The 12,315-nt window shown below is 47.6% G+C and overlaps 2 protein-coding genes across 13 annotated transcripts in view; one reads left to right on the top strand and one right to left on the bottom strand.

The window, feature by feature from the left end:
• Window positions 1-12,315, top strand: part of RPS6KA2 (ribosomal protein S6 kinase A2) — a 491,259-nt gene that overhangs the window by 123,035 nt on the left and 355,909 nt on the right. For 3 of the 4 annotated variants that reach the window (XM_050789393.1, XM_050789392.1, XM_050789391.1), the window contains one exon: window positions 6,934-6,984. In XM_050789393.1, coding sequence (XP_050645350.1) covers window positions 6,934-6,984 — 51 coding nt within the window. Of the gene's footprint in view, window positions 1-6,741; window positions 6,839-6,933; window positions 6,985-12,315 lie in introns of those variants that run through there. The other variant, XM_050789395.1, reaches the window with a different exon arrangement.
• Window positions 3,860-6,745, bottom strand: LOC126953769 (uncharacterized). Of its 9 annotated transcripts, none has more exons than XM_050789408.1 (4): window positions 5,851-6,745; window positions 5,623-5,793; window positions 5,281-5,508; window positions 3,860-5,109 (listed from the first exon to the last, which is right to left on the bottom strand). In XM_050789408.1, exons 1-4 carry the CDS (start codon window positions 5,961-5,963, stop codon window positions 4,815-4,817), a joined length of 807 nt encoding a protein of 268 aa, XP_050645365.1. In that variant the 5' UTR covers window positions 5,964-6,745; the 3' UTR covers window positions 3,860-4,814. The 9 variants fall into 9 exon arrangements, with proteins under 9 accessions (XP_050645365.1, XP_050645362.1, XP_050645361.1 ...); XM_050789405.1 differs by having other exon boundaries at window positions 3,860-5,280; window positions 5,338-5,508; XM_050789404.1 differs by having other exon boundaries at window positions 3,860-5,337; window positions 5,395-5,508.

Raw genomic sequence — 12,315 nt, 5'->3', positions numbered from 1 at the left:
ACAGGTACTGAAACAAAAACATGCACACACTTGTTTACAGCAGCACAATTCACAGTTGCCAAAAGATGGAGACAGCCCGCATGTCCATCAATGGATAGAGGCACAAACTGTGGTGTAAACAAACAATGGCATGTTTTGTAGCCACTAAAGGGAAGGAAGTGTTGACACACGCTGCAACATGGATGAACCTCGAGCACATCATGCAGAGCAAAAGAAGCCAGACCAAGAAGATGCCACACTGCGGTTCCGTCTATGCCAAATGCCCGGAGCAGGTGAACCCACGGAGACGGCACAGATTGCTGGTTTCCAGGGGCTGGGAGGGCAGAGTGGGGAGCAACTGCTTCATGGGCCTGGAAGAGACAGATGTTGGGAATTGCCTGGTGACACGTCATCGTGAACGCACTAAATGCCACCTAATCGTTCATGTTAAAATGGTTAATTTTGTTATGTGACATTCACCTCAATATATAAAAAACTAAAACACAAAAACAAGAAACCTAACCTGGAAGATTACAGAAACTGAAAATGCCCCCAGGACGGCCTCAGAGTCAGTGCGGGGACTCAATTCTCTCTCTTCCAGTCCTCCTCATTTCTGAAGCCTATAGGTTAATCCTTCTTTCTTACCACTCAGCTTTTCATTGAACCACCTTTTTTGTTTTGTTTTATTCACCATTTCTAGTGGATGTAGCGAGATCGTTCTCAGTCATTTCTGCCTGGCGTCTTGCTGGAAGTAGAAGTCCTCTAAGCTGTACTTTCTCCATGTGTTTTTGCATGGACCTGGCCCCCAGAGCCGGATGGTAGAGGAAAGAGTGGTGAGCGCCCCAGCCTTTGTTCCACCACTGCTGTGGCTGGGGAGAGGCACACGCACTCAGTGGCTTTCACGACCACCCTTCCCAGTGGTCAGATACAGCCAGCAATGCCCACCATCACTTCCAGCTCTGGCCCTCCACGCATGTCTGTCTTCCTAACTGTCCACAGTGGTTCCTCCATCCTGAGGACATTATCATTTGTGTTCAGTAGTCCTCTCTGTGCGCCTTTGCCCGTGCTCCGTCTCTGCCCGGTTGCCGTTCCGAGCTCCTGCCTTGGAATCCCAGAGCTCAGACATGTGGGTGGACAGCATCGTCATGTGTCTGTGTGTGTATCCACTGTGCTTTATCTAGAGAAGATCCCCAAGCTGCAGCCCAGAAGCCAGCAAGCGTCTAGGACAGAGAGTTTCTTGGCTGATGCTGCAACCTCAGGTAGCTGACACTTCAGAGTGGCCAGAAATCCAAATAAAGCTGGCAGGTGTGGGGAGAGCTGAGCACCACAGAGGGAGAGTCTGGGGTCATGGAAACCAAATTCAGCCTTCCTACAACGTGGACCCTGTGTAAATTAGCATTTTTATTCTTCCAGGAGCACATCAGTAAGATTTAAGAACACCAAGGCCTATTATTTTGTTAAAACAAAATTTAACAAGTTTCCAGGATTTCATTGGCTGCGCAAGCCTAGGAGTGTTCTCACTTGCTGTGTCCTCTGCTGCCATCTAGTGGTAGATGTGCGAATTTGCGAGGGAAACTTTGGGGCACTTAGAGACGCCCCGAAAACCAAAGGTGGAGCTCCTGAGGGCTGTGCATGGTGCGAAGGGGTGGGTGTGGGGGTTCAGTGAGGGTGTATTTTTTGCAGGAAGGGCCCAGGGTGTTTATCAAAGCCATCAAAGACATTTAAGAATCAAGACTGCCCCCCAAAGTCTAGGTAAAACCATTTTAAATTAACCATTTTGGTAACTCCCATGTGATTTCAAAAGGGTAACATCATAAAACTGGTTGTGTACCCTAATTATGTATAAGAAAAGGAACTCCGATGATGCTGAGTGCAGGTACAGGCTGGGCAGGTCACATCATCCTGTGTAAAAATATCCCCAGTGCCACCTGCCGTTTCTCCTCTGCCCTCCCAACCCTAAAAGCTGGAAAACGGGGCTCATCCAAAATAAAGGACAGCTCAGAGCTATTCAAGCACCTGGGGATCCGACTCCTCAGAGTTCACAGACAAGAAGCCCACATGCCAGCGTTCTCGAAGAAGAGCGAGATGTTTTGGCGTCCTTTATGCTGCTGTAATCTGGGAACTCCTTCATTTCCCCTACATCGTCGTCATGCTGATGTTCACTGATGGCTACTGTCTGCTGGGAGCCCAATATGGGCCAGTGCATTTCTTTCTCCCACCACCCCTGTGTAAGGGACTGTCTTTCCTCAATTGTACAAACAGGGAAATTGGGACTGAGGGGTCCAATGGCTTGCCTAAGTTCTGGTGCCAGGAAATAAACCCTGGCTGGCTGCTTGGGAGGCTGAGCTCCCCACCATGGGCCACAGCATCTTGGGAGAGCTTAGTTGCATGGTGCTGGGATGGGTGCAGCAGGAGCAGTGACAGTCACAGCATTCTCAAGGACCCAGAATAACCAATGTCGGGACGCTTGCTGGGTAAAAACAGCTGCACCACTCCAGCCACATAGCCACTTGAAAGTGTCCAATTTTCTAGAATCCCATGCACTAATTTCACTGAGAAATTGCTAGCCGTTATCGATTCTATCAACTGCCTGACCATGACTGTCTAAATGTGTCTTTTGAGGAATGTGCACAATCTTCAAGCTATTCTGTCGTCTGGTAAGCAGGGGCACTGTGAGCATGCTGAACACCTTTTGTGTTATAAAATTTGGTTGTCAGCTTTACTTACAGTCCAATCATAAAAGACCCATGAGGATCAAATGAAGCTTGGTCATCCCGACTACGACCTCAAGTGCCATGAAAGCGATGATGCCTGCCTTTCATATTTCTCCCACAACACTGGGTCCTTTCTAGATTTTAAAAAAAGATTCAATCCATATTGTTTTCCAAAATGATTGGCGAGCATTTGTTTAGAAATTTCTGATAGTTTATTTCAAATCAACGAAACACACAAAAATATTTGGCTGACCATGTCTATTGTTTTTCTGCAAGCATGCTTGGCTATTTGACAAATGTCCTCTTTACAGAATACCCCTGGAGGACAATCATTTGCACAAAGTGTTTTATGTCATCTCAATGGTAGTTTTTTTTTTTCTTCCTGATGGAGCTAGCCATGATGATAATAAAGTCATGCTAAATGTATTTTGACGATAATGTGGTCACAGGTATGTAAATAGATGGACAGACAGGAGGAAGGGGACAAAAGTGGATTGCAGCCAGGTGCGGTGGCTCATGCCTGTAATCCCAGAATTTCGGGAGGCCAAAGCGGGGGGATCACCCGAGGTCAGGAGTTCCAGACCAGCCTGGCCAATGGTGAAACCCTGTCTCCACTAAAAACACAAAAATTAGCTGGGCATGGTGGTGGGCACCTGTAATCCCAGCTACTCGGGAGCTGAGGCAGGAGAATCACTGGAACCAGGGGGCAGAGGTTGCAGTGAGCCAAGACTGCGCTACTGTACGCCACCCTGGGTGACAGAGGGAGACTCTGCCTCAAAAAAAAAAAAAAAAAAAGAAAAGTGGATTACTTTAGGAGTCAGGATTTCCTGTGGGTGCTCTGACTCCCCTGTGATGGAAAGCCCCTCATTAGGGAACACTGTGCTTTCCCATGGCCCCTTTTCCCCCTCTCCTTACTCCCTTCCCTGCCTCTTTCTCCACCCCGCACAGCCACAGGTGCTCCAAAGGAGGAGACGGGATCTGTAAGGGGAGTCCTCTCCTCTCATATCCTAGATTGGAAAGGAATAGGAGAGGAGCCGGGATTTCCTTTTGGAGCTGGAAGCTGCCCCTCTTCTCTGCCCACCCAGGGTTGGCCCAGGAGTGGAGCCTGCACAGCAGGCTGACCATGGTGTAGAGAGGATAGGTGTGCGGGCCAGTTTGGAGAAATAGAAGGGGTGGAGGTGGGAGGGATGACGTGGCTGCAGAGTGGCTGGAGAATCCTCGTTTAATGTCCAAGTCATTCCAGATTCCCCTGTTTAATTCAGGGGAATTAACATTCTTAATGTTGTTCGCAAAGTAGAGAGTCCAGGAAGTGAGAAGGGAAAGGCATTGATTCTAAACATGACAATATGGAACATTTAGTAATATGTCTTTTTATGGGGGACCCCAAGCACCGCATACCCCAGATGCACAGTCTCAGGGGTGTCCTGACGGCCAGGCTTGGTAGCGCCATCTGTGGGGCACTTCCTTTGAAGAGCTGGTTGCCCTGAGGGTTGGTTATGGAGTGGAATGAGGTGATGGGTGAAGCCACAACGTTGTGGCACATTTGGGATTTTCATGCAAAGGTATTTTTCTGTAAAAGCGTCATTTATGTTCCATCAGGTCTCACCATCTTTTTCAAGTTATAGAAACAGAATCAAACCTTCTTAAGTAAAAATTGGCAGTTTGTTGGCTCACACCATTGAAAAGAGATGGTTTCTGGTGGGTCTGAATCCCAGGGTCCAAAGCTGTCAGCAGGACACTGAATTTCTCTTCCTCCTTGCTAGACTCCATTCTCAGGCAGGCACATTTCCAAGGCAGAGCAAGCACAAACCTCAGACTTAGGTCATCTGCCAGGCTGGCCATCCCAGGACAAGGGGGCTGTCAGCTCTGCGGGAGCCCTGCTAGGACCTTTCTCCCGGTGGTGGGTGGATGGGGTGGGGCAGGGCCATTCCCACCTGGACTCCACGGAACTAGGGTCCCATAGAAAGAAAGGGAGTGCTCGCCTGGAGGGGACAAGGGCTGCTGGGTAGAAACCCCACATAGGCTCACTTGTACGCGCCCAGTACGATACAAACAGGTGCATAAATGGCAAAAACAAGTGGTAAAGTCAGCATTAGAAACTGCATTCCTGCCAGTTATTAATTACTGTCCAGTTAGGGACATAAAACAAGAATAAACACATAGAGCTATGATTCTCAGCTCAATAAACCTGCTGCTTATCAGCTGTGTTGGAGGACAGACCCAGTGTAGGCTCAGTTCAATAAACCGGCTGCTCATCAGCTGTGTTGGAGGCCAGAGGCGGTGTAGGCTCAGCTCAATAAACCGGCTGCTCATCAGCTGTGTTGGAGGCCCGAGGCGGTGTAGGCTCAGCTCAATAAACCGGCTGCTCATCAGCTGTGTTGGAGGCCAGAGGCGGTGTAGGCTCAGCTCAGTAAACCTGCCGCTCATCAGCTGTGTTGGAGGACAGACCCAGTGTAGGCTCAGCTCAATAAACCTGCCGCTCATCAGCTGTGTTGGAGGCCAGAGGCAGTGTAGGCTCAGCTCAATAAACCTGCCGCTCATCAGCTGTGTTGGAGGACAGACCCAGTGTAGGCTCAGTTCAATAAACCTGCCGCTCATCAGCTGTGTTGGAGGCCCGAGGCGGTGTAGGCTCAGCTCAATAAACCTGCCGCTCATCAGCTGTGTTGGAGGACAGACCCAGTGTAGGCTCAGTTCAATAAACCTGCCGCTCATCAGCTGTGTTGGAGGCCCGAGGCGGTGTAGGCTCAGCTCAATAAACCGGCTGCTCATCAGCTGTGTTGGAGGCCAGAGGCGGTGTAGGCTCAGCTCAGTAAACCTGCCGCTCATCAGCTGTGTTGGAGGACAGACCCAGTGTAGGCTCAGCTCAATAAACCTGCCGCTCATCAGCTGTGTTGGAGGCCAGAGGCAGTGTAGGCTCAGCTCAATAAACCTGCCGCTCATCAGCTGTGTTGGAGGCCCGAGGCGGTGTAGGCTCAGCTCAATAAACCTGCCGCTCATCAGCTGTGTTGGAGGACAGACCCAGTGTAGGCTCAGCTCAATAAACCGGCCGCTTATCAGCTGTGTTGGAGGCCCGAGGCGGTGTAGGCTCAGCTCAATAAACCTGCCGCTCATCAGCTGTGTTGGAGGACAGACCCAGTGTAGGCTCAGTTCAATAAACCGGCCACTCATCGGCTGTGTTGGAGGACAGACGCGGTGTAGGCTGAGGTGAGAATGGGCACCCGCAGCGCAGGGGTTTCTCTCACAGCGGTCCCGCTGGACCCCTTTCCTCATGGCACACTCGGGAGGAGCCAGCCCCAAAGCCGTGCTGACTCATGACAACCGAGGGCCATGTGAGGCAGCAGAGGCCGCTGGCATCTCCTGTTAGCCTTTTCATTTCATTTAGGTGGTGATTCCCACCCTCTGTCTTCTGACACTTGAACGGCAGTCATCAGTAGGGGCAAAGGAGATTTTATTTGAATTTTGGCTTCTTCCTTCATCTCTTATATTTCAGTGGGTATCAGCCAAGGAACAGAGAACAGAAGAGAAATGTGGCAGGAAAAGGCTAAGGGAGAAAGTAGAAAATGGAAATGTGGCCCCTGCAGTATGGAACGTGCAGGAGTAAGGGTAGCCGTTGTCTGTGCTCTCAACGGTCCTAAAACCACATTGCTGAGTAAAATCTTCAGGTCACCTCCAAACCATGCTGGCCGAAAAGAGGCCTGGGAAGAAGAAAGGCCCCCTAGACACATGCGCTTCCGGGTTTAAGCCTTGGGACCAAGGATGATTGGAATTTTAACTAGTTGTATGCGAGCGTATTTACGGATGAAGATGAAATCTACAGATTAAAATAGCTGGAATGAGTTTCTTCCGTAGACTAAAGTTTAGAGTCACCTGAAAGCATTTGCCTGCTCATCACTGATGTGCAGCTCGGAAGATAAATGCTGTACATTGGGAGCTTGAAAGAGTGACTTTCTTTCCGTTGAGGTTTGAGGTTGGTGATGGGAACACCATCACTTCCTTTGGCTAAATTTTAAAAGTTGTGCAAAAGTCGCAAGTTCCTTTCTTCTGTAGGCTTTCACTAAAGGGCTTCCTGAACGCGAAAGAAACTCCTCCAGTTATTTAAAATGATGTGGAGATTAATGTTTAGAAACAAAAAGCTCACAGGCCTGGTGAGTATGGTAGTAATGCCCTTGCTAATGAAGTTGCTGACTGTAAATATGTCCTGTGACTTAAAGGAATTCTTTCTTCGTTTCCGTTTTCACAGGGCAAAAGTGACTCAGCTGCCTCCAAGACAAAGGTAGCTGGATCCGCAGAGGTAAGAAGCATTCCTGTGGTTCGTTTTTTTCCATGTTCACGTGAGTTACATTTTTTTTTTAAAGTTAAACACGAAGTCTTGTTCAGTTTGAGTTGTTTCATGGTGCCCAGAGTCCAGCAAGGGCAAGCTGTGAAGAGCTTTTAGAAGGCTGGACCACTCCACAGGAAAATGTGAATTTTTTGGCATCCTGTGGGGAATCCGAGTGCTTTGTGCAGTAATGTCCTTGTACAGCAGGGGCTGCGTAGCGTGCTAAACTGGGGATGTCATCTTGCCATGTATTATGATTTGAGTTTGATTCTGAATCTGTGCATCACTTTTTGTCCAGTATTCCTTTTAAAACTACGATGTGCCTTCAGAATAAGCTGGAATTACCAGAGGCAGAGGCGAGCCATGACAGCGAGGCAGAGGTGGGGTGCTGACGCTGCCCGGGGCTGTGTCTGCCCTCGGGGTTTGCAGGTTGGTTGCCGACTCGTGTGTGTGGCTCAGCAACAGTTTTTCTAGGAATTAGGACTAAAATAGGTAATTTTAGATGAAGGTAGATTTCTCCTATTTCAAGCATCTATCTGGTTTTAATACCTTTATTAACAAAACATTTTTAAAGATAGTTTAATGGCTGTTTTCAATCCCTTTGGGCTGCATCACGCAGGTGAAATGTAGTAAGTCAGTAATCACGCCACGTGCGGCTGTGATGCCATGGGATTGGTCAGCCTTGGGGCCGCGCCTCTGTAGTGGTCGCTGCACGCTAAATGGGCCTGCTCCCTGTAGGTGCCAAACGGGTCATTGGAAGTTGGTTGAGCTTATTCTCATCTACGTTGATGCCTTAAACTGTGCTGTAGTTCATGTGAAACAAAAATACTCCTGATTTTCTGGCAGCTTTCCTGAAGCTAAAAAGCAAAAATATAATAATAATAGGTTAAAAAGGTCTTCTGAGGACAGCATGAGCTCTGCCACAGGGATCTTGCTGGGCAGCGGGTGGCCCTCGGAGCTGCCCAGGGAGGGCACTGCACAAGGGTGTGGCTGCCTTTTCTCAGCGCTGTCGCCAGGGCCTGCAAGTCCCTGACGGGAGAGGCCGAGTCCCACCTGGTTTTAGGTGGTCCCAAATCCTGGACGAGAGGTCCCTGCTGCATTCCATTGCCAGCAATGCTTGACACTTGAATTTCACTGTTTTACTTTTTCCATACTTGTGGTACTACTCTCTGGGTCTGAACGCATTTTGCATAAATTGAGTTTCCTTATTGGACGTGGAACTTGTGTTTTGTGCGGTTGGTGGTGACTGTGCAAAGGTGATGAGTGGGCACACAATCTCAAGCTGGTTCTGACGATTTCAGCTAAGGGGTTAGGCAAATGGCTGACTCCCCAGTTTGGATTACATCCTAACGTACATCAACTCAGCAAACGAGGCCTGCTGGCGTGGGAGGAACACAGTCTTCTCTTCCTTTCTCATAATCTCTTGTCAGTCTGGTCCATAATCTATTCAAGAAAAAAAGAGTCAAGCTGTAATGGGTGATTCTTAGCGAAACTTGATGTGGCTTTATCCAAATGTGTGACGAACTGTGTTTCTTGGCAAATGAAAACGTTTTATTATCTATATCATCCCAATCCACACCTAGCCTGAGCACTCTACAGAAAGATGACACGTTCCAGTACTGGGTGTTTCTCCTCTCTTGGTCATAGCAGTGAACGTTGGGCCAGTGGCACAAGCATGGATCTGGTGGGTGGTGCACACTGAGTTCAGGGCCAGGGTAGGGTGTGGGCGCCCTTGGAGAGCCGTTCCTTCCTAAGTCAACGGCCAGGCCGGCCAGGCGTTAACCATAAGTGCCGTAGTTGGAATTGGAAAGTGTTCCCAGGAAAGCGGCTGTTTCTGCCAGGACACTGTGTCTGGTCACATCCTAGGGTCAAAGCACGGGAGAACCCCAGGAGCCACATGGCCACAGGGTCTCTGTGGGCTGAGGGCCAGCAAAATCCCCTCCACTGCCTTTAGCCCTGGAGCAGGTTAAACTCCTGGCAGTGTTCCCAGATTCGCCTTGAATTTGATAGGCAGGAACCCTGTAGGTTTAGGATAAAAAACGCAAATCAGATCTCACACAGCATCACCCAGGAGCAGCCCAGAAGTCTGACAAGATGGGAAGGCAGCAGTGATTGCCAAATGAAGGCTTTAACTTTCCCTCTACTGATCATTCTGGTTTTTTTGTTTTTTTTTTTTCCTCTCTCTCTCCCTCCCTACCCACCCCTCTCTGTACATATTTTTAAAATACTCCACGAAAGTTGATATTCAACAGATTGTTATACCAGGTTAGAGGATTCCAGGGTCTCCTGCTGAAACTCCTAACACAGACTGAGCCTCTGAGGCAGAGGCAGGTGCCCCTGCTGCTTCGCTAAGCAACATTCGGCCGCTCACCAGGACGGTCCCAGAAGCGTGGGTGACACTAACACAGCAGTCAGCGTCTTTCATGGATTTTTGCCTAGTAAGTCCTGCAAGGTGCCTCTAGTTCCACAGCTAATTGTATGTCCTCTTTCTCCAGCATGAGTTCACTCTTTATGTATTTGCCTTTATAAAAAATGAAATTTTAGACACAAAGGAGGTTCCAGTTCCAAAGGGAGGATGTTTTCTTTTGTCCACACCCAACCTCAACCAGAACAGGGGGAGTTCGTCCCGCGCCACTGCTGCCTGCTGAGGCCCTCTCTGGGTTTCCTCCTCTTTCTTCCCTTTCCTTATGGCTTCGAAGTGAACACACATGCCCTGTGTTATAGAGCTGCATTGATCCACCACCTATCAATTGTGTGGGACTTAAATAAAGAAAAAGTAATTGTTCCTCAGCTTTCCAGCTATTGGAAGGAGAGAAATATGAGCACTCTTATTGTGGTGCAGCGGTGGCCAAGGTAGCGATTTTACACGTGGGGACACAGAGGCAGACTCCAGTCGCAGAACAATAAAACGCCCAAGGTTTGCACCCAAACAGTGAGAGCAGGCTCTGCCGTGGTTAGCAATCCACACACACACTCTGTCGGCCGGCTGCCTGACGCCAGCGTGTGTGTGTGTATGTGTTTGCAGAGGTGTATTGTCTTTAGTTCTTAATAATTTGGGAAACAATGTGTTCTTTTGTCAGGTAACTTGACATGCAAATAAAATAATGAGGTGGCTCAAACTCAGTCCTTTGCAAAGCAACTTCGGGAGCTGCAGTGCGGGGTGAAGCCTGGAACATTGTGGACACTCAACACATTCTGGCCGAATGTTCACCCTTCCTGAGTCCCTTTGAGGCTTGCTGGCAAGTGGAGCCCAGTCTGAAGGGTTCCTGGGTGACAGCAGCATCCCTTAGCTGAGTCACAAAATTAATTTTCCAACTAGGATCCTGAAGGGAGCACGAGCTGGCTTCTCCTTCCGTTTTGTCTTCCTCTAACCACGCTTTCACCTCTGGACCACATTGATCCGGGCCACGCTGATCTGCACGGACTTTGTGGTCTTGGCTAGAGGGGTGATTTTTCTGTTTTCCTCTGTCTTTTTCATCAAATCATTCTGTGCCTCTGCCTTGCAAGCTGAAGTGTGTGAGACGGTAGTCGCAGGTGTATTTGGCTTTTTGATGGCGTTGCTCATGGGGAGGTGATAGGCTGCACTAAAAACTGGGCAGAATCTCGGTAACAAAATATGAAAGTCTGGTTCTTCAGTCTGTTTCCACAGACTAAAATTCCATTGTGGAGCCATCTCTTCCCGCAGATAGCTGAGCCCTTCCTCTTTGCTAGGGCAGCTCCCGGGTAAGGAAGGGACCTTCGTTCACTCTTGTGGCGGTGAGTTGGTGCAGACATCTGGGTGCAGCAGGGTTCGGGAGTTGGGAGGCATGTTCCTTGGACTTGTAAACAAAGGCAAGGGAGAGAGGCACATTAAGCCCGCAGGGCCATGCAGCTGGGTGCAGACACTGTGGGGCGAGTGGGGTGCTGAGGGAAGCTTCCAGAACAGGGGTGATAGCAAAAGGAGATACTTGCAGCTAAAAAGGAGCACCTTGCAACCTCTATGCTGTTGTGCATTCCATCCCCAAACAACCACTGAAGAGACAAATTCCTTTTCCTTCCTGTAGTTACTTGAGTCACTGGGTGGGCTTTCAAAATCTGTGCATTGCACTTCAGCAGAAAATAGTGGTGTAATCAGAGTTAGAATTTGAGCTAGAAAAATCCTTCGATTGAGGTCATAGTTATAAATGTCTTTTTGGGATAGCTGGAGAAAAATCAAAAAATAATTTTAGGAAAAAAAAAGTAGATCCAATGTTCTATCATATTCAGCTATAGCCCACCTCCTCACTCCTTATAGAAATAGGTAGGATTTTTAGAAAAAGTTTGAAAGGAAAACACACATGCACACAAATCCAAAAATTACCAAGGCTTTTCATTCCGTTGTAGGATTATATGTAATTTTTATTTTCTTCATATTTTTATAATTTCCAAAGAAATCTATATTGCTAGTATAATAATTATATTTGAAAGTTAAATATAATTTAAGTTATAGGCTTAAAGTTAAGGCTCAACTTATTCCAAAAAATTTTAAAATAGCACTATTATCATTGGGTGATGATACGGTAGATTGAAGTTATTCAGTATATCTTGGGTTTAGTGACGTGGATAGGTCTTGTATCTCAGGCAATTTCACCAATTGAAGGTATCCTGTATTCACTGACATGAAAAGAAGTATTGAATCCATTAATCGAACAAGTCACTGCCACTTACCAGTGCAACCCAAAAGACGTTGTCATGATAATTATACACCTCAGGCTACTCAAAGGGAATGTTTTGTTTGGAATTTGTAATTCACCCTGAGAATTTCTTACATCATAATCACAGCCATTATGACATTGACCTTCAGTAAACTAGAAAGTGGGAAGTGTTTTGTTTGTAACAGGCTGGAGGACTGTGTCACCGTGAAGGGAGCGTACACTCAACCTCCCTTACCCTGGTCAGAAGAGCTGGTAGTCACTGAGTGCCTGCCATTGCCCCAGCCAATTTTTTCATAATCACTGTTTCTTTATATTACTTTTAGTATTGCCATTTTACAGATGAGGAGATGAAGCTCAAAACAAATTAAGCAAATCACTCAGTCATGCATCTAAAATGTGACGCTTAGCCCCATGTCTTTCAAAAAAGTAAGATGCTCTTTGAATTTTCTTACTTAAATGCCAGTTCCACATCTTACACCTTCTACACCACTTTAAGCCAGCACTTTCTAAATCAAAGTCTCAGAAAATAAGAGCTATTGGGAATGATGGTTATCCTTTATAATCTACTAAAAGTTAAACAAAGTCATTATCTTGTTATTACTGCAGGATTTATTGAGCCTCTATGTGTTGG

The sequence above is a fragment of the Macaca thibetana genome, chromosome 4, assembly GCF_024542745.1.
Source record: "Macaca thibetana thibetana isolate TM-01 chromosome 4, ASM2454274v1, whole genome shotgun sequence".
In the NCBI taxonomy this organism is placed as follows: Eukaryota; Metazoa; Chordata; class Mammalia; order Primates; family Cercopithecidae; genus Macaca; species Macaca thibetana.
This window is presented reverse-complemented; position numbering and strand designations above follow the sequence as displayed.